Source organism: Trichechus manatus, unplaced genomic scaffold, assembly GCF_000243295.1.
Source record: "Trichechus manatus latirostris isolate Lorelei unplaced genomic scaffold, TriManLat1.0 scaffold00013, whole genome shotgun sequence".
Classification (NCBI taxonomy): Eukaryota; Metazoa; Chordata; class Mammalia; order Sirenia; family Trichechidae; genus Trichechus; species Trichechus manatus.
In genome coordinates, this window is record NW_004443949.1 from 27,533,753 (window position 1) to 27,559,793 (window position 26,041).

Sequence of the window (26,041 nt, forward strand, 5' to 3'; positions counted from 1 at the left end):
GATGAAAATACAATGGAAAAAAAATTAACATGATCGTTTTTTGACCGAAGATTACATTTCAAGATCACATTTTTCTACTTTATTATTAGTTTCTATTGCCAAATTAAAATTAAACCCAGGATACTTACAGTAGGAATGAACAAGGATTGAGGTTATGATTAAGCTCAATTTAAATGATCATGTCTTATGTTTGGATATGTTTCAAACTTCTTTTTTAAAACATCAGTATTTAATTTTTTAGATCATTTATGCCTCTGCTCCAGTCAAGTAGTGTAACTGATGAGTTTAAAAACAATAACAACAATAATTTTTTATACAATTGTGATGGAAATCTATCAAAATTACAAAGAAAAATTCCTGTTTTTATAATAATCATTCACATTTATATTCTATAGCTACTATAATCCACAGAATTATCTTTTTTTCACTTTCAGTATACAAATATAAAGTTTTCGTGTAAACTCCCAGACAAGTTGTAAATAGTAAAGATGGAAATTTTTCCATTTTAATAAGGACACTGTCTACTATCAAGGAGCTATGGTAGCACAGTGGTTAAAGCTCTTGGCTGTTAACCAAAATGTCAGTGTTCGAACCCACCAGCCTCTCTGAGGGAGAAAGATATGGCAATCTGCTTCCATAAAAATTGCAGCCTTGGAAACTCTGTTAGGAAATTCTTCTCTGTCGTATAGGATCTCTGTCAATCGGAATCAACTTGATGGCAATGGATTTGATTTGATTTGGTTTATCTACTGTCTACATTCCATTTTAATAAGGATAGATAGCTACAGGATATCTACTTCACATAAATATGTATAAATATTGATCCCTTTGGAATGTATGACTTTCTAAAAGTGATTGAGTATTTTTATTGGAATGTTTGATATAATAAAAAGACATCAGAGACAAAGACACACACGCGCACACACACACACACACACACACAAGAACTTGAAAGAGAATATTTAATTCAAATCCAAAGGGATTAGTTATGAAAATAACAACTGAGTTAGATTTTATTAAAACAGGAAAGAAAACATTTTAAAAGTAGAGGCTCATTATTTTTTTTAAACAACATTGTTCCTTAGGATATCCTGCTAAATTGTTATGTGTGATAAGATTGGAAGGAAAAAAAAAAGTTTGTCTTACAGAGGCATCAATCTCCTAATTATTGATAAATGAATTAAAATATCAGTAGAATCATGAGATCAAGTGATGAAAAGAATAAAATATCATTGTTTCATATTGTGTTTAGTTTAGAATTTCTTAAATATTTTCTTCCACTTTGCTATGCCTTTAAATTGGTTCTATTATTCCAGTTGCTATTAACTTCTTACAAGTAGTTAATATTGTTAATATATTACATTTTTTATATAATTGTTAACATGTTAATTAATTTTTCTGGTTAAAAGAGAATCATTTGTTAGACTGTAATATGTGTTGTTCTGGAGTTTTCTGTAGTTTCTACTGTAGTTTTCTCTAATGTAGTAATTACTCTTTCTTGAGAATTTAAAGATAACAAGAGCTCTTCTAGAGAACTAACACAACTTCTAGTCCTCTAAAGAATTAGAGTACTTAAAAAAAAAGTACCCTAGTTAAGACAGCTTTCGTAAGTACTTAACTCACTCCCAGGAAGATGTTCCTTTCACTATATCTAATGTGCTATCCTAGGTATTCAGAGTACCTGTCTTATAGGTGGCTAGAGTATTTTGTCATTTGATGAAATTAAGCAAAATAATTTAGAAGTTATTATAAAATGAAACTTGTAAACCTAAGTAAACTTAGTCAGTCACTTCTCTTGAAATTTTGCTTTTGTAATTCATTCTTTTTAAGGTATTACCTAGAGATTTGTAACTCTCTGGAATTTGTCATTAAAAAGGCATTGAAATTTTTTATTTCAAAGTGATGCATTATCACTCTCCAGTCAGTATATTTAAGATAAAAGTCTGTACTTCAATAATTTTTATTAATATTTGTTTGTAAGAAATAAAAATTGTGGAATTTTAGATCTGGAGGGTACTTCAGAGCTTGTCTCATTCAACCTGCCATTTTTTAAAATTTTAATTGGGGAAATTGAAGTCTGAATAAATTGTCATATTCCCAAGTAGCTGAGGCTAACTGGACACTAAGTCATTTTCTTTATATATCTCAAAATATTTTTAAAAAACATTATGCACTGTTTTAGTTATCTACGGCTGTGTAACAAATTACACCAAAGTGTGATGGCATAAGACAACAAACATTTATTATCTCACAGGCTGTGTGGGTCAGGAATCTGGGTATAACTTACCTGGGTGATTCAGCTTCAGTATCTCATGAAGTTGCAGCCAAGCTGTTGGCCAGGATTGCAGCTTCATCTAAAGGCTCAGCTGAATGGGAGGAATCCACTTTCAAATCAGCACAGGGTTGTTGGCAGGCCTTGGTGCCTTGCCATGTGTACCTTTCCGTAGAGCTCTCTCAGGACATGACAGTTGACTTCCCCAAGTGCTGCTTAACACAAGAGAGAAGTAGAGAAATGAAAGCTACAGACTTTTTTTAACCGAATCTTGGAAGTGACATCCCATCACATTTATTGTATTCTATTTGTTAGATCGAACTCAAGAGGAAGGAATTAGGGCATGAATCAGAACAGAAGAAGGATCATCAGAGGCCATATTAGAGGCTTCTCCATTCTTACTACAAGCCTGTAGAAAAATACTGCCTAACCACATGTAGGAAGCCCTGGTGGTGTCGTGGTTAAGAGCTTTGGCTGCTAACCAAAAGGTTGGCAGTTTGAATCCACCAGGTGCTCGCTGGAAACTCTATGGGGCTGTTTTACTTTGTCCTATGGGGTCGCTATGAGTCAGAACCGACTCAGTGGCAAGCGCTGGTTTTTTTTTAAGCACATGTCAAAGAAATTAACATATTTATGTCAGATAAATTTACATATTTGTTTATTATTTAACCATTTTCAGATAAAATCTGAAATTGAACATGGACTCCTGATTAAACACTATTAATTTACTTTTGCTGTTCTTTCTGATTGTGTACTGTGGTTATGTAAGAGTATGTCTTGTGAAATATCCACTTTAGTATTAAAAATTTAAAAACAAGATTGTTCAAAATACTGTGCATACACACACACAAATACACACAGAATAAGAGTGGGGGAAACACAGAATTAAAAAGTAAACAATTGGTGAATTTGAGTACAGAGTTGTATTAGTTTTCTAGGGCTGGCATAACAAATTACAACTATCTTGGTGGTTAAATCAACAAAAATTTAACAATAACAACAACAAAAATCTCATCGTCCTGGAGGCCAGAAATTCAAAACAGAAGTATCAGCAGGGCTGTACTCACTTTGGGAGCTATAGGACAGAATTCTTCCTCGCCTCTTTCAGCTTCTGGTAGCTGTTGGCATTCCTTGACGGGTGACCCCAAAATTCAAATCTTTACCTCTGTCTTCACATTGTCATTTTCTCTGCTTCATGTCTTCTCATCTTCTGTCTGTCTCAAATCTCTCTTTCTCTTATGATACTTGTCACTGGATTTAGGGCCCCCTCAAATAATCAGGATTATCTCCTCATCTCGAGATCCTTCACTAAATTACATCTGTAAGACCCTTTTCCCAAATATGGTCGCATTCACAGGTTCCTGGGATTAGGGTGTGGATATATCTTTTTGGGGACCACCATTCAACCCACTACAGAAGTATATAGGAATTCTTTGTATAATTTTTGCTATTTTTCCATAGTCGGAAATTGTTTAAAAGTAAATTTAGAAAAACAAACACAGATTACATTGTTCAATACTATAATCAAAGATCATAGGATTTGACAAGCCAACTTTTTTTAAAGCTAAACTTTAAACAAAATATGTACAGATATATCAACTTAGAATACCGTGTTTTGTGCATTTATGCGTCATGATCATTCACTGTTTGAAGGCAGGGGAGATTATGAGATGTCAAAACACTCTTCCACTTTGCCCAGCCGCTCGACTTGTTGCTTTAAGCTTCTTAGAACATTTAGGAGATCAAAGGTCACTCTTATTTCAAAAGGAAGAACTGTGTTCCCAATTTTGCAGTCTTTGTAGGAAGAACTAAATGAGACTCCTTATCATGTTAATTGCCACAAGATGACAACTTTTTTCTCACGTAGTAGGATCCTGAGGCCCAAAGGATCATTTTTGTTTTTGCTTGTTTGAGCTTTGATTTGTCTTCATTTCAAAAATATATATTGATTCTAAGCAATTGAAACACATTTTTGAAGATTTCTCAGGCGGTCATTCTGCCCTAAATTTGATCGCTTCATACCTGTGTATTGAATTTAAGTGGACTTTTCATTGTTTCTACTATGGAAAATGATAAACAAATGATTGAATCAGATAAGTTGATACCAAACAATAATCTAATCACAAATAGCTGCAGTCATGAGGACCAAGATGAGCATTCCATTGAAGCAATTGCAGGGAAAAAGAAATGCAAACACGTGTCCCCACACACATGCACGAACACACACACGCATACACACACAAGCATAGAACAATTTCAGTCCTAAACTAGAAAAAATAGACTCGCTAAACATATCAACAGCCACGAAGATGGCATAGGACTGGGCAGTGTTTCCTTCTGTTATCCATGATGTCGCCATGAGTCGATGCTAACTCAATATAGCAACTAACAACAAGGGGATAATGATGGAAGACATAAAAATATTTTACCAACGCCAGGAATTATCTATTTAGCAATCCAGATTAGTCACTCTAGTATAGATGAGCTTCTTGAGACTTAAGGATTGTGTTTTTCAGCTCTCTATACCTAGTGCCCTGGTGGCACAGTGGTTAAGAGCTCGGCTGGTAACTAAAAGGTTGGCAGTTTGAATCCACCAGCTGTTCCTTGGAAACCTCATGGAGCAGTTCTACTCTGTCCTGTAGGGTTTCTGAGTTGGAATCAACCTGACAGCAGTGGGTTTTTTTGTTTATTTGTTTTTTAGTACCCAGTGTCTAGCACATTGTCTAGCTTAAGTAAATATTCTTACATAAATATATGCATCATAACTGATCTAATTAATGAATTCATACAACACCCAAGTATAGTCAGGTATAAATGTATTGAAATTGAATCAAATAAAAAGACAAAAGAGGTTGATGAAACTCTAAACAATTATGTATATGTGTGTGTATATACATGTAAGTGATTTTTTTTCTTGGATAATCTTTAAGAATTGTGGAAGTATAGATACTAAAGCTAAAAGCCACCTCAGGTGGTCATTTGCTTCTATGCCTTTCTTCAAGAGACAAGCAATTATTATTCCCATGATCTATTAAGCCACATTTTCTTTAGCATGTGACAGCTGAGGTGATGCTGATTGAAAAATATTGCTCTCCATTCTTCAACACTTTCACATGCACATAGATGTTTAACAAATGCCTTTCTGGAGTTATTATCAGAAAACACTAGCAGCCTTGGTCTAGAGCAGTAATTTATGACAGCAAGGTAAGTGGCGTCCAAGATCACCTTGATCACATTAGCCATGCAGTAGCTCTACCCCTGCACTGCAGCCTTGCTTTAACCCTTAGTAACAAGGGTGATTAAAAAAAAAAACAAAAAACGCAATGATTCTGACTTTTGCAGCTTACTCGGTTTCTTCTTCTAGCACCTGCTGCCTTAGATCACCTGTCAGTAAGTTAACAGAGGAAAGAATGGAAGGAGACACTGCAGAGGAGTGAGTGAGCATAAGAGGAGGGCAGTTAATAGAAGGCCTGTGTCCATTACTTCCCTCCCAACCTTTCTTCCCTTTTGGTTCATTAACTAGAAATGTGAAAGGTGAGGGAGATGAATTTAACTTGTTCTGACATTACTTAGAGACAGGAAAGTGTGGCAGCTCCCATAATATTTCTGCCCCAGAGAGAAGTAATTGGAAAATGTGTTGTGTGGTTAGGAGTTGTAATGAAAAATAAAGGAATGGTCGAGGAGAACAGTGCAATCAAATTATAAGCATAAAGGCAAGTGTGCTGAAGTTTTTAGTCACTTGCAAAATTGAGAGATACTATCAGGTCTGTGCAAACACAGTGCTCTGATTAATTTTCCTGGGGTGAAATATGAAAACATTTCTAAAATTGAGAAGCATGCCGTGAATAAAATTTCCTTTGTTATGATAATAACCTAAAATCAGCCATAACTTGTGTCTATCTTATATGAAACTGTAAATGTTTATTTAAATAATAAAGAACTGAATAAAAAAAGATTCACTGTGGGAGAAAGAAGAATCCGTATTTAGGGCATTACTCTAAGTTACTTAAAATGTTGAATAATATTCAATAAATGAAGTAAAGACTAATATATATTAGAAGATTTTATATTTGATTGTCTAAAAATGTTGAGTAATATTCAATAAATGAAGTAAAGACTAATATATATTAGAAGATTTTATATTTGATTGTCTAAATTTTGTTAGGGAAATTGTATTTTGTTACCTTTTCTTTAAACTTCTTTTCCTTGGATAAAAGCTATCACTTTTCAATATGAAGGTAAAAGGCTACTGTTAAAAGGCATTCAAGTTTAGATGAATTAGATCTTTAGCTCTAATGATATTGAACAATTCAATTATAGTTGAGGAAGAATATATTTGGATTCCAGTTTTTCTTTTCAGACGTGTAATGAAAGATTTTAATTGTACATTCTTTTATAGATTCCTTAAGACTATATTTGAAGAAATCACTGATACAAAGGAAGGGTTAATTGAGAAAGAAACATACTAATATACAAAGCATTTTTCTTATATCAAGTTCTAGAAATGTTCCATTGTCAATCTAAACTGAACAAACTAAAATGAGATAATTGGGAAGGTGCCTATAAAGTCAGCCTGAATATATTATCACAACCATATATGAGATAATATTTGTTTTAAGAAGATTCTATGGCACTGTAAACTCAGTCTCATTAGAGACTGCATTTAAAAGGCTTATAAAGTTACTCATTAATGTTATCTTGTTGTATCTCCACAGCTTTTTCATTAAAGAAAACTCAGCAGAAAGCATTTTCTCCTGATAGCAGGAACCAATTTGCAATAAATGTTCTGGAAACCACTAGGGAAACCATTACTGAGGTCTAATAAAAACAGACAAGTGTAACTTGTTCTATATTTTTGTTTCAATCACATACAGATGAGACCCCGCTTTCCACACCAACCGCAAGAGACAGCCTTGACAAGCTTTCTCTAACTGGGCATGGACAACCACTACCCCCAGGTTTTCCATCTCCTTTTCTGTTTCCTGATGGATTGTCTTCCATAGAGACCCTTCTGACTAACATACAGGTAGGACTTTTTGCAATCTGGAAAAAAGAGAACAAGGAAGACTTAGTTATAGACCCAGTCTTCAAACTTTATATGATTCCAACTTAATCCATTTATAAGATTCACTAAATCGTTGTATTAAACTTTTTTCTAGCAATTTAGATTTCAAACTTGCTACATTAATCAAATTGGTTTAGAAATACTCAAATATGTGTATTAAGCCAGTATAAAAACTTAGATGAAAGTAGAATGGGTATTTTTAAAATAATTCTGCTTAAATGCTCCTTTTATTGCCGACCAATGGGATGAATCAAACTCTTTGTCTGATTTACTAAATGACGGCACACCAGTTCTAATAAATATTTAGTTATTTTTAAACTGCTGGCCTTCCAGTGAGGAAATGATATGTTTAGTCATTTGAAATATGTCTAATATAAAGGAATAAAAAAAAATCCCTTCTTTCATAAATAAAGTTTGTTTCAGTTAATAGAGTTTCTTCAAAGAATAGACTTCAAAAAGCCATACAAAACTTTCTACGGATTTCCTATGTAGTCCTCAGGATGTATATTTTACGTACAGTACATTATGAATCAAAACTACTCACAGTTAATAATAACATAGAGCAAGGAGCCAAGATAATAAGTGTTTGGGATAGAAGAACGGTTTTTTTTTGCCCACACATGAAGTGATCATGTGGGTCACAGATGGGGATTTTTGCCATTCACATCTCCATATTTGGAGCAGCTAGTCATAGGCGTGCTTGCAGATACAGTATTGGTACTTTTTTTTTCATACTACCACTCCATTCTCAGTGATATTTTTCTGTACACAATTCCTCCCATATTAAACTTTTTCCCAGTAGAAATGTAGCTAATTTTATTTACTACAAGGACATAACAGAAGGCCTTTAATGTAACATATCTCCTCATCTATTAATATGGCATTTTTAATATTAATGTAATTAAAGTCTCCAGAACTGTATTGAACTTTAAGGTTTTATATCTCCATAACTGAAATAAATCAACTCAGCCTGATTTTAATCAAGACCGAATAGTTGATTATATTTTAAATAAATATGACTTTTTTTTCCTAAATTTGACCCATATTGTTTTCTATGAGGTAGAGTTTTTAATGAATTTCTCTCTTGTTAAATTAAATGCTTTCAGAAAATACCCCTCAACATTTCTGAATTTGCGCTCTGAAAAGTAAGGGAACAATTCATTTTCCCACGAATACAACTCTACATGACGCAAAGAAAAAAGTTAAGCAGTTACTTCAAATTCTCTGTCTTTTCATATGTCTTTTCACGAACTAAATCCACTTCAGCCAGGCCAGTGGGGATTTAATTTCAACAGAGAAAACATTTCTGGTTTCATCGTGCAAGCCAGCATATTTATCTGAAGAATGGGTTTACACTGGACTTTTTCATTGAACATGACTGCCACAGCTCTAAGTCAAGTACTGTCCATTTGGGAGTACAACCAAATCAGTATTCATCCCCCTACCTCAGCCCAGTAATACCAAAACTGAGAATGTTATCCACATCACCTCAAACTCTAATTATTAACAGAAGCAAACAAACAAAGAGAGAAAGGAAAACCCTAGTTTTAAAATGTGAAGATTTTGAAGAGAGTTTTACTGAAGATGGCTATAGATTTAATATAGTCTCTTTTCCAACCATATGCCTTGAGAACATATTTCAGCAAGAGTTGATGATAGGAAAATATTAAAGACAAAGTAAATTACTTATTTCTGGTCCCAAATCAATAGATCCTGGGACTGATAAAGTTAGAAGACCTCTCCAGTAAGGATGCTTCATTGAAAATACATTGTGCTTGTTCAGTGCAATCTTACATACATGTATGTGTGTGTCTAAGTATTATATATTTATATGTTTATATTTTCTAGATATACATGTATCTTTGCATGCACATATGTATATATAAGGTAAAATAAAAATTAAAAAATATATAAAAATCTCACTGGGTTCTGTACACAATAATACGTGCACACACACCCTGGATTTTATGGTCAGTAATGGTTTCACTCATTTTACAAAAGGTCATAGATGCTAGCTCTTTTATTATTGCTACATTTATGGAGTTATAGTAATATCCTAGGAGTGGTGTAGAATGTTTAAACAGTCACGACCTTGGCTTACTGGGCATACAGTAAAAATGTGTTTGCTGTCCAAATTCTAATTTGGGTAATTACGTTCTGCCTACCTCAATTTCCTCTGAAGTTTCAATTATGTATAATGGGGTTCTCTGCTTTCTATGTCAAAATGTTAACATACTTTTTGGGTAGTAAGTTTAAAGCTCCATATTTCCTTTGGAGATACTTTATCAGAGTGGCAATGAAAAAGAGATGAGTTGAAACTTGTTTATATTTCTCAAATTATACAATTCCATGTCTAAAAAAATAGAAGATTTACTATGTATATTAATATTTTAATTAAAGTTCAGTGTTGTAGCTTTCAAAACATTTGGGTTATGTTCAATTATAATGTATATAAAAACTATTCTGTTTCTTAGAATGAATAACTAAAAAGCTTAAAAATAAGTGCTTAAGGAGTTATTGTAAATAACCAATAATTTAATTTCATGATATACTGTAGTATGGTAATTCCAAATTTTTATATTTGTAATGGTTGCTACAGATGTCCACTTCATGATACCATTATTAAATTTAAATTTTCATAAATTTTATTTCTTTGTACTTTCAAAGAAACATGCAGAAAATGCTATGTTGTCTATATAATTTTAGACACCGGATTTGTTAGCTACTAGAGCTGAACTAGGAGTCCCTGGGTAGTGCAAACAGTTAAGCACTCGACTAGGTTGGCAGTTCAAACTCACCAAGAATCAGCTTAGAAGAAAGGCCCGGAGATCTGCTTCTGAAAGGTCACGGCCTTGAGAGCCCTGTGGAGCACAGTTCTGCTTTGCAACCATGGGGTCACCACGAGTCAGATTCAACTCAAAGGCAGCAAACAATAACAACAGAGATATACTGCTCTTCTTTCACACTTGAGTATTTTAGAACTTGAAAGTAATAATGGATACAGCTATCTACAGTAGTAAAGCATAGTAATTTCATGTTAGTGAGTAATATGGATATAGTTCTTTTTTTTTTAAGAAGAGTTGTGTTTACTTTGTAAAGAATTTTATTTATGTTTTTTAATGGGGTCAGTCTTTAATTATGGCTTCCTCATTCAAACATGTCCATGGATAACCCTGTGAGATTTCACATGGGAAAACTAGAATTTTGTGTGAGCTTTCCAGATATGAAACCTCAAACATTGGCTGCCACTTGAACATATTGAAAGCAGAATTTTATGCATCCAGTCTGTCTGAGCTTTCTTGCTATAAATCATAACTAGAACCTGTTGGTACATAGGAATGGGAGAACATAATCTCCTTTTTTTAATATCTATTTTATTACAAAAAGGATTTTCAGTGGATTGCAAATATTAAAATAAGAAAAAGTAAGTAAAAAGGGAAAATGTAAAATAAGGGTAGACAATATAAAATCTTAGGAGTGAGGTTAGCATTGAAGATATAGCTATGAGGGGATATATGTAGGAGTTTAGTTCGTTTTGGTTTGACTACATGGAGGAATTAAGCAAACAAGAAAGACTTAAAAGGGATATTAAAACCTCAATAAAAGGCAGTCCAGGATTGATTCACTGTGATCTAATAAACAGACTTAATCTAACCGTGGTGTCTAAGAAGTATTCTCTGCTTCTGTGTTTGAGGCAAGAAAATGAAAAAGAATTTAACTAAGACTGAAATACTCTGGTTTTACATCTTCAAGTCATTACATTTAAATGTCATGGCTAATAATTTTACTTTATTTTTGAGCTTTAAAAGAAATTAAGAGTTTATTTATTTGCATTATTAAAACATAATTTTAATTATAATAGAGTTATAAGAATTAGAATAAAAATTTGCCTTCCCTTCAAAAACAAAAGAGGATGTTGGCTTCAAAATAAGGTCAGGCTAAGATCAAATATATTGGTTTTACATAGTATGCTCTTATCTTTAATCATAACTATGTAAGTCTTTTTCTCCCTTTTGTTCCCATTACCAACTTTGAATAGAGAAATAAAAACTGGTAAAATATAGCCAGTAACCTTATCACAGTTTACTCTGATGGAGAGAATAACATTAACCTTTTCAAGCCCTGGACTATCCACTGTACTTATTAATTTATGTCTTGTACAATAATAATAGTAGTAGTAACAGCTAATATTTATTGGACAATAATAATATGTCAGCCTATCTGTTAATTAAATACAAAATTTCATTGATTCTTCTTTATAATCCTATAACGTAGATTTCATTGTTATCCCCATTTTACAGTTGAGAAAATAAAAGCAGTTAATTCATTTGATCAAGGTCACACAGGTGATGGTGGAGCCTAGATTTAAACACAGGCGGATGATTCCAGAGCCTGTATCACATATTACCACACAGGATCATATGAATCATGAGATGGGTTTATATCTAGAATTGCTTTTGACAGTCAAAGTCATTGATGGACTTTGGAGAACAGTAATCATAATATTAAACCAAGTATGGTATTTCTTTTGTAACAGGAGCTTCTGGGAAAATGCAGCAATTTTGCCTTTTTTTTCTGTCTGCAGAGGCTCCTGGTTTCAAGGAACATTATTTTTTCTCATCCTGAATGGAGACTAGAAGAGTATTAAAAGAAATAAGGAGATTAAACAGCTAGGGAGCCCTAATCCAGGCTTAGTCAACTCACTAGTTTGGGATCTTGGGCAAGTCACCTAGTCCTGGACCTTAGTTGTCTCATCCTTAAAAGATGTTGATTAGAATGGGTGATCCTGAAAACCCCTTTCAAAGAGAGCGTTTTACTCTTATTACAAGTAACACGCTTCTTGGGCACAAATTTTGTAACGCAGGTTTGACACTCAAGGAAGCTTGCTTTTCATTTGATTCTAAAATAAATTTGTATAAAATACAAACATGTACGAAGTAAACTTTGCCTCTAAAATCTAACTAGCATATTGAAAAAATTTTTAAGACCTCACATAGGAGCACATATACTTTCTAAGTGGTAGAAATTATAGAAAAATTCCTAGATCAATTCCAGTGCTTTTTTTTTTTTAAATTTATAGACTCACTTCTTTTCTGAAAAATGTTGAAGATAATTTAATTTATAACATAAATCATTTTAGGAAACAAAGACATTGGTATATTGTGACAATCATTATGCCTCTTCACTTAAGGAAAAGAAATTTGAGGCCAATCAACTATTGTCTCTTATTGCTGTACCATACGGTTAAGTTTAAAATAAATAGAGAAAATGTGTTTCTGTAGAATTATCATTATCCAACTTCAACATCATGAGAACAGACCTCCCCTTGGAGAATAAACTCGTTTTTTAAGCGTTCTATCTTACACTGTAATTCACATGGTTGTCCTCCCACATTGCTGGATATTGCATGTCCAAGCGAGACCTGGCATGTAGCGTGAACTTTTGCACATGATCTACCTGGGAAATTTACAGAAGTTACACAAATCTGAAAGTACGATTCTCACTGATGGTTAAATGGTGTCCTAATGATTTGTAGATGTTGTGAACACTTGGTATTGCTTTTCTCAGCCCCCTGCTGCATTGAAATTTAATCGGTTTTCCGTATTTTTTTGCAGCAGAGTTGTCACTGGCAAGAACATACTTCTGCATATGCACCAGTTTGGCTCTAGTGCATATTTTTGTTCACATTGGACTCCAACTGATGTGCACTGTTTTAAAGTCTAAAAATGAAACTTAATTTTATATAGCTTATAAGTAGTCCCCAGAGGGTCTTGGATCCTAAAAGCTAATATTTTTCAGACATAATCAGCAGGAATATGTAATGTATTACCATTAGTGACATTAGCAGCAACTGTAACAAATGGAAACAGTAAACATAAATGCTCTCAGCAACTTCATACTTTATACAGCGAATGTTAATATAAAATTACACAAATCAGAGTTACAATTTAACATTATGCAACATGTTTATTCATAATGATTGTTTCATATTTAAAGAACACCAAAATATTGTGTTTTGTCAGCCAAGGACAATAATAGTTTAATAGTAATTTATTTTAAACAGCTACTGATAATACAACCAATCAACACATTAAGTGGTGCCAACATTGGCATCTTGCTAAATAATCTCTAGACATTGCACAGAGAGTACATCTTTCAAAGATAAGTCAACAAGAGCAATCAGAGCAGAAAATTAGAATTCGGTATCTTAGAATTAAAATACAGCTAAACTAAAGTTTTAATTGGGGTGATCGAAAAGGGCACTTGATGTAATGATCTCTTTCATTTGTTACTAATTGTTTGTTCCTGATGAAGAAGAAACATACATAGGAATGTTGCTGAATTGAGTTAAGATGGCAGTTTCCTTAGCAGCTATGTTTTATTGCTAAGCAAGAAAAGACTGGGGAGGGCTAAAATGCCTCATAGAAATTCTTTTCCAGCTTGTTTCATGTCACATGAATTATATCATGGAAAGTCAGAGTCAGGTATAACAAACATGAAATAATTTGTATGTGCTTGGAAAGAGATTAAAATGGGATTATGACAATACTATAAACTGTGTAGGTGGGCTGAAGTGGCTACATCTCTATGAGGGTTGCAAGTCAAGCTGGAGTTAAAATTCCTGATTCGAACTGCTCACGTTGCCTACTGCAAGGAGAGTCTCCTCCTAGAGTTTATCTACAAATGATGCCAACTTCCATCTCATTTATAACTTCAACTGAAAATTTTAATCCCCAATAGTTACATACCAAAGAACAAATATCTCCTACTTCAAAATAGTATTTTGTATTGCTGCAGAATTTTTAACTCTAATTTTTACTAGTAACTTTGATCAAAACAAATTAGGAGAAAACATACACACAATGCTTTCTCTATGTTTAGTATATTCTTATAATCTCATTGTCTAAAAAATCCCCAAATATTATAATTTCTTTGAAAAGCACACAGTAATTCAAATTATGTATCTGCAAGAGCCCGTAATTAGTGATAGGAATAACTACATTTTTTTTCACCATAGGAACTTTTGGATTATGCTGTCAGTCACCTGAACGTTGTCTCTACTTCTTACAATCATTTTGAATAACTTTTCTTGTTAAATAATGTACTGTTAAGCAACTGAGCTTTGGATCCCTGAAATATATGCCTCAAGTAAAATGTAGAAGTATTATAATTTATATTCACCAACTTTTTTTTTTTAATCTACCCTATGCTAGGCAGTCTCTGGGCACTGGGGACAGAGTGCTGGATGAGAACTATCCCTGTCTCATGGAGTTTACATTTTAGTGGAGATAAAACATAAAGCAGTGAACGAATAAACATATGACAATATTACATAATGATAAATGTTATGAAGAATTTTAAAGAAGGAGTAATGAGATGGGTGTGGAGGGTCTTTCCAGATAGGGTGGTAAGAGAAGACCTCTCCTGGGCAGTGACATTGAACAAAGATGAAGTGAAATGAGGGCATGAGTCATGCAAGATCTGAAGGTAACGTATTCAGGAGGGGAACAGCAAGAGCAAAATCCCTGGTGCAGAAACAAATTGGTGCATTGAGGAACAAAAGGAAAAAACATTGTGCCTAGTACAATCTCAGTAGGGAATGGTAGAGTGTGAAGTCATAGAGGTAGGTGGGTATTGCCAAGATCAGATGGAGGTGCATATTCCATGCTGATAATTACTTTTGGAAAACTTTCAGCCCAGTTTTTTTCTTAGTTCTCATTTTTCACACAAGCTTGCGTGCTGTTGGTTCTGAATACTCGTCTGGTTAGAAGCAATTGTACTTGTATGCCCTAAATATTTGTCTTCTTAAAATGGTTTCATTAGATTTAGAAATTTTCTGCTCTATAGTATTTATCCTAGTGAGCACACAGTAAATGCATAACACAGATTAAATAATTTGATAAGTAGGTTATTCACTTTTAAAATGCTTCTACAAACTGAATGGAATGTGCTTTGTATCAAAATATTACCATTCTGAATACCTTCTTCATACAGGGGCTCTTGAAAGTTGCCATAGATAACGCCAGAGCTCAAGAAAAACAGGTCCAACTGGAAAAAACAGAGTTGAAGATGGATTTTTTAAGGGAAAGAGAACTAAGGGAAACACTTGAGAAGCAGTTGGCCATGGAACAAAAGAATAGAGGTATTTTCCAAACTGTCAAATACATTGAATACATTAAGTAAAATATTCAACATATTAATGTTATATTTGGTGATTTACTTTAAGATTTTAGAATATTTGTTAATATACATGTAGCTAAAGTCCAGAGTAGGATTTGAATCCTGGGCTTATTGTATTTTTAGCCTATTTAGTTTCTGGAGTACATGGTCTCTGTTCTGTTCATGCCTCAGATATATATCCATTGTATAATTAATCATATGATTCTGATTGCGTATAGAGTTTAACAAATTAACGTATTTTAAGATAAGAATGAGCTCCTTAACATGACAGCCATGAAGAATAATTTTATTTTCATTCACAATTGCCCTTTGAAAAACTTAAGAGTTAAAGTCATAAAGCTAAAGTAGAAAGTACTGATTATTCAAGTGAAGCAGATTTAGCAAGATGTTTATCAACTAGAATTGAAGACTGATGAATAGCTGAACAAATGTCCAAAGTTAAGTGTCTGTATAATTCTCTTTCTGAATTTCTCATTCTCATCCAACAAGATCAAGTACATATTCAGAGCAGAAATTGATAGGAATTCTTATGGGGTAAAATTCATATTATCAATCTATGAATTGCTTCTTTTAACACTCTGAAAAGTGCATCTATAGATATTTTTGAAGGTCATTAATATTTAAATGTGCTTAAGTATGATATTAAAGAGTATTTTCTTTACAACCAATTCCCCCCTTTGCCTCAACTATAAGAATATCCTGAGCGTTCTAGAAGGGGATTTTCTTTTCTCTCATTTACTAAGTATCCATTATAAATGCTTCATATATTCTGCTTCTGTATACAAGACATGATCTTTTAAAAATAACTGCTACTCTTTTCCTTTTAAAATTGGCAGGAATTACCAGGTAGCTTCATTTGTTATTTTGAGGAAACAGACAATAAGTTTCTGGAATGAGATAGATTTGGGAGACTCTCACCTAGCTGTTCAGCACAGGTCTAAATAATGTGGCTTCACACAGATGATGATTCTAAACTATTCAAAACAAAGTAAACATTGATAATGGGAGACATTTTATGTGCATAAATCGTTTGATCAAAGAGGTCAATCTATGGACCCATCTTATATGAGATAGCATGTCTTGATTTCTTTCTCACACAGAGAAGTCTGTTTTTTTTCTTTAACCAGAATTTAAGATAGGCCATTAAACATCTAAAGTAACATTTTGATTACTCCAGAGATTTTCAGAATTTTATTGGTTCAGACCTTTTGGAGGATTTGCGTCTTGTTTTATTCCTTTATCCACTAGAGGGCAAAACATTCACAGATCACACCATGAACTTCCCATTTAATTAATTGTGAACAATAAATCAAAGGTAAGAACTATCAATCAATATCAATAATTATCTATTATGAGTGTGTCTGTTGAAGGAGTGGTGTTAGCCTGAAGAGAGAACATGGTCATTCCGTTTGGTTCAGTCACACACAAGGAAGCAGTGAGTGGTCAGTGGCAAGGTGCCGGATATTGAGCTTTTAGTGGCCTAAGAGTGTACAATCCAAATGAATAATTCAGAAACTACTGTTTCATTTCAGAGACGCTTATAAACAATCATTCGCAAAGGGAAATAGTAGGCAAATAATTTTGTTAAGATAAGCAAATGATTTTCACACACAGTGGTTAAGAGCTCAGGCTGCTAACCAAAAGGTTGGCAGTTCGAATCCACCAGCCACTAATTGGAAACCCAATAGTGCAGTTCTGCTCTATCCTATAGGGTCGCTATGAGTTGAAATTTACTCGACAGCAACGGGTTTGGTTTTGGTTTGGTTTACTAAATAAAGGAAATAGCATTTATTGAAATCAGTTTTAATAATTTGCCTTATAAAATTGTAACCAGTGTATATCGTGATAAAAATTATTAATACATGATACCAACAACAATAAATTCAACAAGTTAATGGTTTCTCACCTTAGCAATATTAATAATTATAAAGACAAAATATTTGGAAATTAGAAGTTGAAAGTTAAAATTTTTACTTAGGGAACCATTATTACTGTATTATACATTTTGGCTAAATATTGTGTTAAGTAAAGGTGTTGTTGTTCTTTACTCTGTAGTAAGAAATCAAATAGTGAACTTGAGATGATGGCTGTTTATGACTAACTCTACCAGAAGACTTTTCTCATTCTAATTCTGTATATTCACATCCACAATGTTAGTCATTAAAAACATTTTTTTCAAAGAAAAGCATACGCATACTTCCCATATGAAATTATATTGGAAGTACACTTAATATACATTTTGTGAAGAACATTTGTTATAATTTATTTATTACATATCATATATAAAAATATTTAAATTGTCAGGTAGGAGAAAAATATATCATAATCTAACTTTTATATTATAAACTACTTACATAAATAGCATATTATTATCAGCAGTAAGTATTTTTATAAAACCTAATAATCACTAGGTTTTATACTCCACCCAATACCTGTAGAGTAAAAGTATAACAATTAAAATACATTATAATGCATATTAATTTACTATGAAGAAATAATTTTCATCTTTAAGCAAATTACAATAGTCTAGAAAAAGCATTCTGCCTATATATGTTAAACATCATTCAGAGTATTTTTGTTCTTCATATACAATAATATTTATTGCATTTTCTAAAATTTAAAGGAAGAATTATTAAACACCTAGCTGCTGTAAATTTTTTTTTTTTTGGCAAAAGCATTTGTGGAGGGAAATGCCCCATTTGCTTTTCAAAATTATTGCCTCATAAAGAGAAGGAAGGAGGCATGCTTACAAAGGTTTGCACTAACCTGCCTCATGATTCAAGGACACATAATTCATTTAATCAGGTTTCCTTTATCAGTGACTATATATATTTACTAAAAGTGGTTTCCCATTAAATTTATTTCTGCATATGACAATTATAGTTGTTCTTGTATAGTTCAAGGTTGAAAGAAAAATTGGCCTCCTTGGACATTGTACAGGGATTTATTTTAGGTAAAGATATTTTGTTCTTTTTTTTTGACTTCCTCTGTGTAGGTAAACTCAGTCCAGAAGGGGAGAAAGAAATGACTAATACACAAAGCGTAGATCATTTATCAATTAGCAACATTACACCAATTAAAAAAAAATAATGTACACACTCTCTTTTCTAGCCATAGTTCAAAAGAGGCTAAAGAAGGAGAAGAAAGCAAAGAGAAAATTGCAGGAAGCTCTTGAATTTGAGACAAAACGGCGTGAGCAAGCAGAGCAAACGCTAAAACAGGCAGCTTCCACAGATAATCTCAGGGTCTTAAATGGTAAGAGGGTGTGTATTTATGCATGGCTAACTAACTTTCCTTTTTAATACTCAAAGGACAATTTAGACATGTGTTTGTGGTTTTATATATTTCTCTTTCTTGTTATTCCTTAAACTGTGCTTGTAGCTGAGAGCATGATGGGAAGAAGAGCTGCATGTGCTAGGGGAAATGCTTTATTTCCTAGGTTGTTCCACTGTTTGGTTACTTTCCCCCAGTTTCTGGGAGCTGGCATTGCTTCTCTGCTTAAGCAAATCTGTCTCTACCTAAACATGATAAAATATTAATCTGAGAACTTCCCAACCCCCATTCCATTTTAAGAAGAATTTTGAGTGGCTCATTTATTTTTTCAAATCTTTCTAAAATGCTTATGGTTATAGTCTTTGTTCAACCTTTAAAGGATGACAAGGATTTATTTTATTTTAATTCAGCACCAAAGTAACAGGTTGCTCTTTTTAAAAAGGACAATAGGAATCAAATGAAATATGTGTCACTCTTACCTTTCTGTGCTTTTAGACTCTCTGACCCCAGAGATAGAAGCTGACCGCAGTGGCGGCAGAACAGATGCTGAAAGGACAATACAAGGTAGGAATTTGCAAAAGGCTATAAATCTAGATCTTGCTATATGAGTTTTTCCTCAGCTTTAGCCTGCTATTCAAGCATGTAGCCTACCATCTGGGCCACATCAAAACAAGTTCAAACAAGGTCAAGTTCATCTTGCTTGTTTATATGAGTGAATTCATTTTGTGCTGATAGATTTTCTTTAAATTAACAGGTCATTTCTGTTTATACAATGCAATTAAAATGGAATAATTAATTTTAAACAATGTATGATTTAATCTTGGACACAGTAAATGTGTTTTATTGAATGCTTGAAGCACAGTCTAGTCAGGAAGAGTTTATAAGTTCTATACATGGTTTTATCCATAAAATCGTGGTTTAATCAAATGAGGCGTTCTTAAAGCTTAAAAATGAATAACTCGTTCTTTGTGACAGTTGCTGCAAGGTGTGTACAAAGTAGACTAGTTGAATGTTAACAATAAATAAGACTGTTTAGTCCCTATGTGGGTTTTCTAAACGTTCCATATGCCATTATATACATTTTAATAACACAAATCTGCTGAGCAAAATCATATAAAGAATACTAAAGGGAGTTGTATGAAACACTCCGAAGAGCTAAATATGTATATTGCAGAGACTGCACTATTAGGAAAAAACAAAATCTGAAGGTAGCATTTATGGTCTAACATCTATTCTAGCCAATAAACTCAGTCTAACAGCATGAATACTAAACAGTGAAAAGAGCATTTGTTTTCTATTTTAAATGAAGATACATTCTACAAAGGAAAGCCTAAAATGATTAACTGCTGTAATCTTCTCAATTGCTTTTATTTTGCATTTTAAACTCAGTCATTTTTAGGATATTGTTTGACATTATTTGCATTACTCAGTCAGCTCCAAAAGTATCATTCTTGGCTTAGTGTAAAGGAAATATACTTTCGCAGAGTTATTACACATGCAATAAGTACCAACCAGAAAATTGAAGAAACATTCCTGGCAAAGAGACATTATATTTTTTCGCCTATGTGTATTTAACCTGAGGCCATAGTAATCCTTTTTTAAATCATAAGGCTTGAATCATATGTTACTGTGAGACATCTCCTAGGATTTGAATCATATGTTATTATGAGACATCTCCTAGGATTTGAATCATATGTTATTATGAGACATCTCCTAGGATATGCAAGATTAGGGCAGTTGTAGCAGAAGTTAAGATCTCATTTTTTAGAGCATTATGAATTTCATCACAATTTTTTATATATGTATATATCATTAAAATTATAGGAATTCTATAGCATCTCTCTTACAAAGATTACATGCACATGTTAACAAATTGCCAATAACAAAGTCAGTCCTCTTTATCAGGACAATAGCCTCAATAAATCCAGTATAAACATCAGCCCTGGGTTGTGTGTGCAGGGGCTACTCAAGCATTAACTTAGATAATGTCCAGAGTGGCCTAAAAAAGCACATTAGCCTCTGGTTGGTGTGATATATAAATTATCGAGTATTCGCAGAATCCTCAGTGTGGTCAGAACTCACTTATTCTAGGTATAGATGCAGAAAGAGGGATTATATGAAACTAGGAAACATTATAGACAATATATTCCTGCATGTAAATGCGAGAGTATGGATAAAAAAACTTCCTGTATGAGGTTGAAGTATTGGGTGACTCAATTTCTATTGCTGTGGTTTGCTGATTCTGAAGAAAAATTTCAATTATACTTATTGTCCTCCTTTTGCTATTGAGAAGACTATCAAATTGGGTAACATAGAACCCCACCCAACAAACTTTATGATTGGGGGAAAAAATTGTACAACAATTATACAGAATATTTTAAAGCCAAATATAAATTGTTATGAGATTATTTATTGCTTTAAGCATAATATGAAATTTTTGTTCACTTCATTCATTCATTCAGCCTACCAATTTAGAAAAAATGTTTCTCAAGGTCTAATGTGTAGAAACAATAATATTCTATGTTCCACATACTTACACGTGGATTTAATGTTTTTGTCATATTGGTAAAAAAGCATAGTTTTCAATAAACACTTTACTCACATTTATTATTTTAACTGGATAATATGATTTTTTTCTCATATACAATAAAAAACACTGTAGTGAATATGTGTTTTGGGGTGTTAGTTGTTGAAAAGGTATTTCACCAGTAGTTGAAATATCCCAGGGGTCCTTGGGTGATGCAAATGGTTAATGCAATTGGCTGCTAACCAAATGGTTGGAGGTTTGAGTACATCCAGAGGCGCCTTGGAAGAAAGGCCTGGTGATCTACTTCTAAAATTTCATCCATGGAAAGCCCTATGGAGCACAGTTCTACTCTGACACACATGGGGTCACCATGAGTCAAAATCAACTCAGTGGCAACTGGTTGGTTGGTTGATTCTGAATTATCCCAAGGCTTAAAATACCAGAGCGAAGAGATCTTTTTTTTTTTTTTTTTTTTTTGCTACTCTAAGCCCAATAAATAAACTCTTCTATCTCTTTGAAGTTTTTATTTTAGACTAAATTAATATACTTGGAAGCTAATAAACAGAATAAAATTAACTGTGAACAGAAGAAATCAAAGATAAAAGACTGTATTTAGTTAAATTCTACTCAAAGTCCAAGAACGAGAAAGGCAGGACTTGCCATGTATTTATTTATTTTTAACATTTTGGCAATAAATAAATGCTACCCTTGGTCCAAGAGTTCTGCACAACTGCCAAATAACTACCCCTAAATAAGCATCTTGGATTAGACTAAATATTGCCTCATTGGCATTGCATACCGCCATTTCTGTACAACTAAAGAGGTGGGGAAGATGACACCAGAAAGTAGTTTAGAAATTATTGCTGAGGAACTAGCCCCTAAATAATTTACTTATTTTTTCATGATAATTAATGTAAATTAGCTCATAGTACACAGAGATAAATTCTTCATTGCTCATATTTCTAATAACTAACCCAAATTTCACGAGTTTAGTGGTGATATTATGAATACAGAATAAGCATCCAAAACTTAAATAGTAAAAAACAAAAACAAAAAAAAACTTGTTTCAATAACTGAATTGTCTGACAATTAACTGTATTGCCCTGAGTCTTGCTGATCTAATTGTCATGATCTATGTTGGATTTTGAAAGTTATCTTATTTTAAAGCTTTTTAAACTCTTTTGAATATATAGACAGTTCATATAAACATTGATTGAGCACTTTTTATGGGCTAGTCAATAAATTTCCTCCAAAACCCCTCCTCCCCACCCAAACACACGCATATATACAAATGCATATACATGCACTGTATGTAGCCAAATTTTTATAACACGAAGGTTTTTCTCAGGTAAGTCCTAGTCTCGCTCTGTACGTTCTCCCTAGCAACTGAATCCACTTAAATGGTTTATCTAACATATATTTAACCAATTTATAAAAGTATCTCTCCAGTCCATTCAGACATCCTTTAGGAGCTCCAGATGATAATATACACCTTTTTACTTAGCTGTCTCACAGGAACCTTAAGGTCCATGTGCACAAAATAAAATGTACCCCCCCACCCCGCCCCGACACATACACACACAACCTGTCTTTCTCCAGTGTTCCTACTTCATGGTGTCCTCATCAGTCTCCTTAATATACATTGGATATTGAAGGGGAACAGTCAGGCTTGATTCTTCCCTCCCTCACTCCCTTACCCTCTACAAGTAATCACAACTCTGGCTTCTCCCCCATGCTCCACACCCAATCACAACTCTGACTCCTTCCTCACTCTCCACAGCCAATTACATCTCTGAATCCTCCCCCACCCTCCACACCCAGTCACAACTCTGACTCCTTCCTCACCCTCCACACCCAATCACAACTCTGACTCCTCCTTCTCTCTGCAGTCAAAATCATAAATTTTCTGCTCATACTGGTATGCATTTGTTTTCTTGACAGCCTCACAACTTTTCCCACCTACTAGGGGTACTCTTCCCTCTTTCTTGCCTTTACTTGTGAATCCTTTAAGTCCCAATTTAAAAGTCATTGCCTCTAGGAATGCATGCCAGACTTCATACTCTGCCCTGCCCATCCCTCCACACTACTGAACTAGATCACCTCTAGAAGTTCTTACCACACCATTCACTTCTCCACAATAGCATGTGTGTTTGCACTTCCTTGTTCAGTGACTTCTTTCTCTCTCTAAGGTAAGCTGGGACAAAACATGAACCATGCCTAGTTTTGTTCAGTATTGTCCTCTAGTACCTGGTAGAACACTTGGCACATAGTGGTGCCTGCTCCACAGTCCCGAAAGAATAAATTAATCATCCATGAATTAGGACCTAGATTAGATCTTTGTGGATACAAGAATCCTTTTTGTTCTGACATTTCTCACACATTGGTTATAGAGACTGATGGGAAGAGAGCAAGGATGGCATGATTCTGCATAGAAAAGTCAGAATTAGAAATTCTGTAATTACAAAAACTAATTTTCATACCTGATTGTTGAATTTAAATTATGTGTTTGTTCTTCTTATTTGCATTTCTAATATTAGTTTATTTTTTTGCACATTTGACCTAAGTTTGGATTCTGTGAATATATACTTACATTCAGTTTTCAATTTATATTTAATTTAACATACCATTGCCCAATATCCTAAACAACACTTTCTTCGTTGGTTTTATGTATATTGATCTCGTTTATCTTTTCTGATTTGTATCTTATAATTTCAAATGATTAAATCTTCAATATATATTGTTTTGGTGATCAATATATAGACACGAAATATAACATGGTAGACCGTAGATCATTGCTGTTCCGTCTATGTCTTTTATGCAATTTCCAAAAAGTCTTTAAAGTTCACTTTCAAAATAGTAGTTTTTGATTACTTACTAATTAAAAAATCTGTCCTCTTAAACCAAAAAATAATTGTTAAAATCAATAGGAATTTGGACCGTAATTTCTCTAACATCTTAGAATATCTGCAGGTTATACTTGCAAAATCGTGACTTCACTTGAAAATACATCTCTTTTATTTGCATCTAATGCTCATAATCAAAACTATTTGGCTTTTTATTCTTTTTTTGACTGATCTCGGATCATAGAAAACCAAATATTCTCTGAACAAAAGACATAAAAGACTTGCCATCATACTAACAATTTTTTTTTCCAATTTAAAAATATCTTCTTTCTACTTCGTGGATGTTTGAAGATATACGACGAATTTTAAAATTATTCATTTATTCAACAAATATTTACTGAATAATGATGCTGGTAGTGTAGTGGTTAAGAGAGCGGCTGCTAACCAAAGGGTTGACAGTTTGAATCCACCAGCCACTCCATGGAAGCCCTGTGGGGCAGTACTATTCTGTCCTGTAGGGTCGCTATGAGTCAGAACCGACACGATGACAACGAGTTTTTGAGGCTATGCCAAGCACACTTTTATGATGTTACTGTGTTATCATTGGGAAAAGACTTAAAAGATAAACTAAATTTCTTAATTTTACAAAAGAAAACTGAGGCTTAGTGAGGGAAAATGAGTTGTTACAGGTGACACGGTGACTTAATTAGGAGTTGGAATAATAACATACTACAGTCGCTTTCCACATCCACTTTTTTCTTCCTGATTGCTTTTAGATTAGGATTGTTAAATTATACTTTTGTTATTTCTTTAAAATGTGTGATTATTAGTGGTATTCGCCTAATAATGTATAGCTTCAGAGCATTATAATGCAGGTTATTCTTGTGAATGGAATTTATATCTTTGATTAAGCTTTTTTTAAATTTAATTAAGTGTTCTAGTACTCAATGAATTTCCTAATAATACACTGTCTTTCATTTAGACTTAGGGATTTTATGTAGTACTAAAACTACTTGCTTATTAAAATAGTGAGCTAGGTTAGGGATCAATATTTAATGAAACTTTCTTGTATATTCACATTTAAAGTTGAGATAACCAAGGCTTAGAGTGACTAACTTTCCCAGCGTCGCACTATAGTTGATGGATTACTGGCATTTGAAACCAGATTTCAAAAGTCCTCATTCTTTTCACCATGTCTTTCTGCCTGGACTTGCATTTCTTTCTTACAGGATAACCACTTGCAGCCCCATCACTTATTTTGTATAGTTAACACACCACCAGTATTGACTTAAAAAAATTCGTAACAGTGGTACTGTACTGGGAGTTACTAGGGAATGATATACAATTGAAAAAAAAAGTTTTCAGTTTTTTACTTTTTGATCGGTCATTATACTTAAACTATGCTTATAGACTTCCAGGTAAACCTGGGGAAAACTTCACTTTAAGTAAAAAAAAAAAAATAAAGTGACAAAGAAAGAAAAAAAGAAATTAGTCATATTTAGTAAAAGACTCATCCAACCAGTCGCTGTTGAGTAGATTCCAGCTTTTGGCGACCCCATGCGTGTCACAGTAGAACTGTGCTTCATGGGGTTTGCAGTGGCTGATTTTTCGAAAGTAAATCACCAGGCCTTTCTATCGAAGTGTCTCTGGGTGGATTCAAACCTCCCAACTTTCAGTTATCACCTGAGCATGTTAACAGTTTGCACCACCCAGGGACTCCAAAAGATTCATCTACATCCCTACCATTTAGCGTGCAATGAATTTATGATAAATTTAAAGTATCAGACAGAAATCCAATCTTGATGTAATCTATGATGTTTGGAAAACCTCTTCGTTTCTTTTAAAGTATGTGTTTGAATAACCAGACAAACCAAACCCAT

At 33.5% G+C, this 26,041-nt stretch overlaps 1 protein-coding gene across 1 annotated transcript in view; it reads left to right on the plus strand.

The window, feature by feature from the left end:
* Window positions 1-26,041, plus strand: part of DACH1 (dachshund family transcription factor 1) — a 472,093-nt gene that overhangs the window by 412,344 nt on the left and 33,708 nt on the right. Inside the window, exons 7-10 of the mRNA XM_023726745.1 lie at window positions 7,147-7,298; window positions 15,333-15,480; window positions 18,630-18,773; window positions 19,287-19,355. Of these exons, the coding sequence (XP_023582513.1) occupies window positions 7,147-7,298; window positions 15,333-15,480; window positions 18,630-18,773; window positions 19,287-19,355 (513 nt within the window). The remainder of the gene's footprint in view (window positions 1-7,146; window positions 7,299-15,332; window positions 15,481-18,629; window positions 18,774-19,286; window positions 19,356-26,041) is intronic.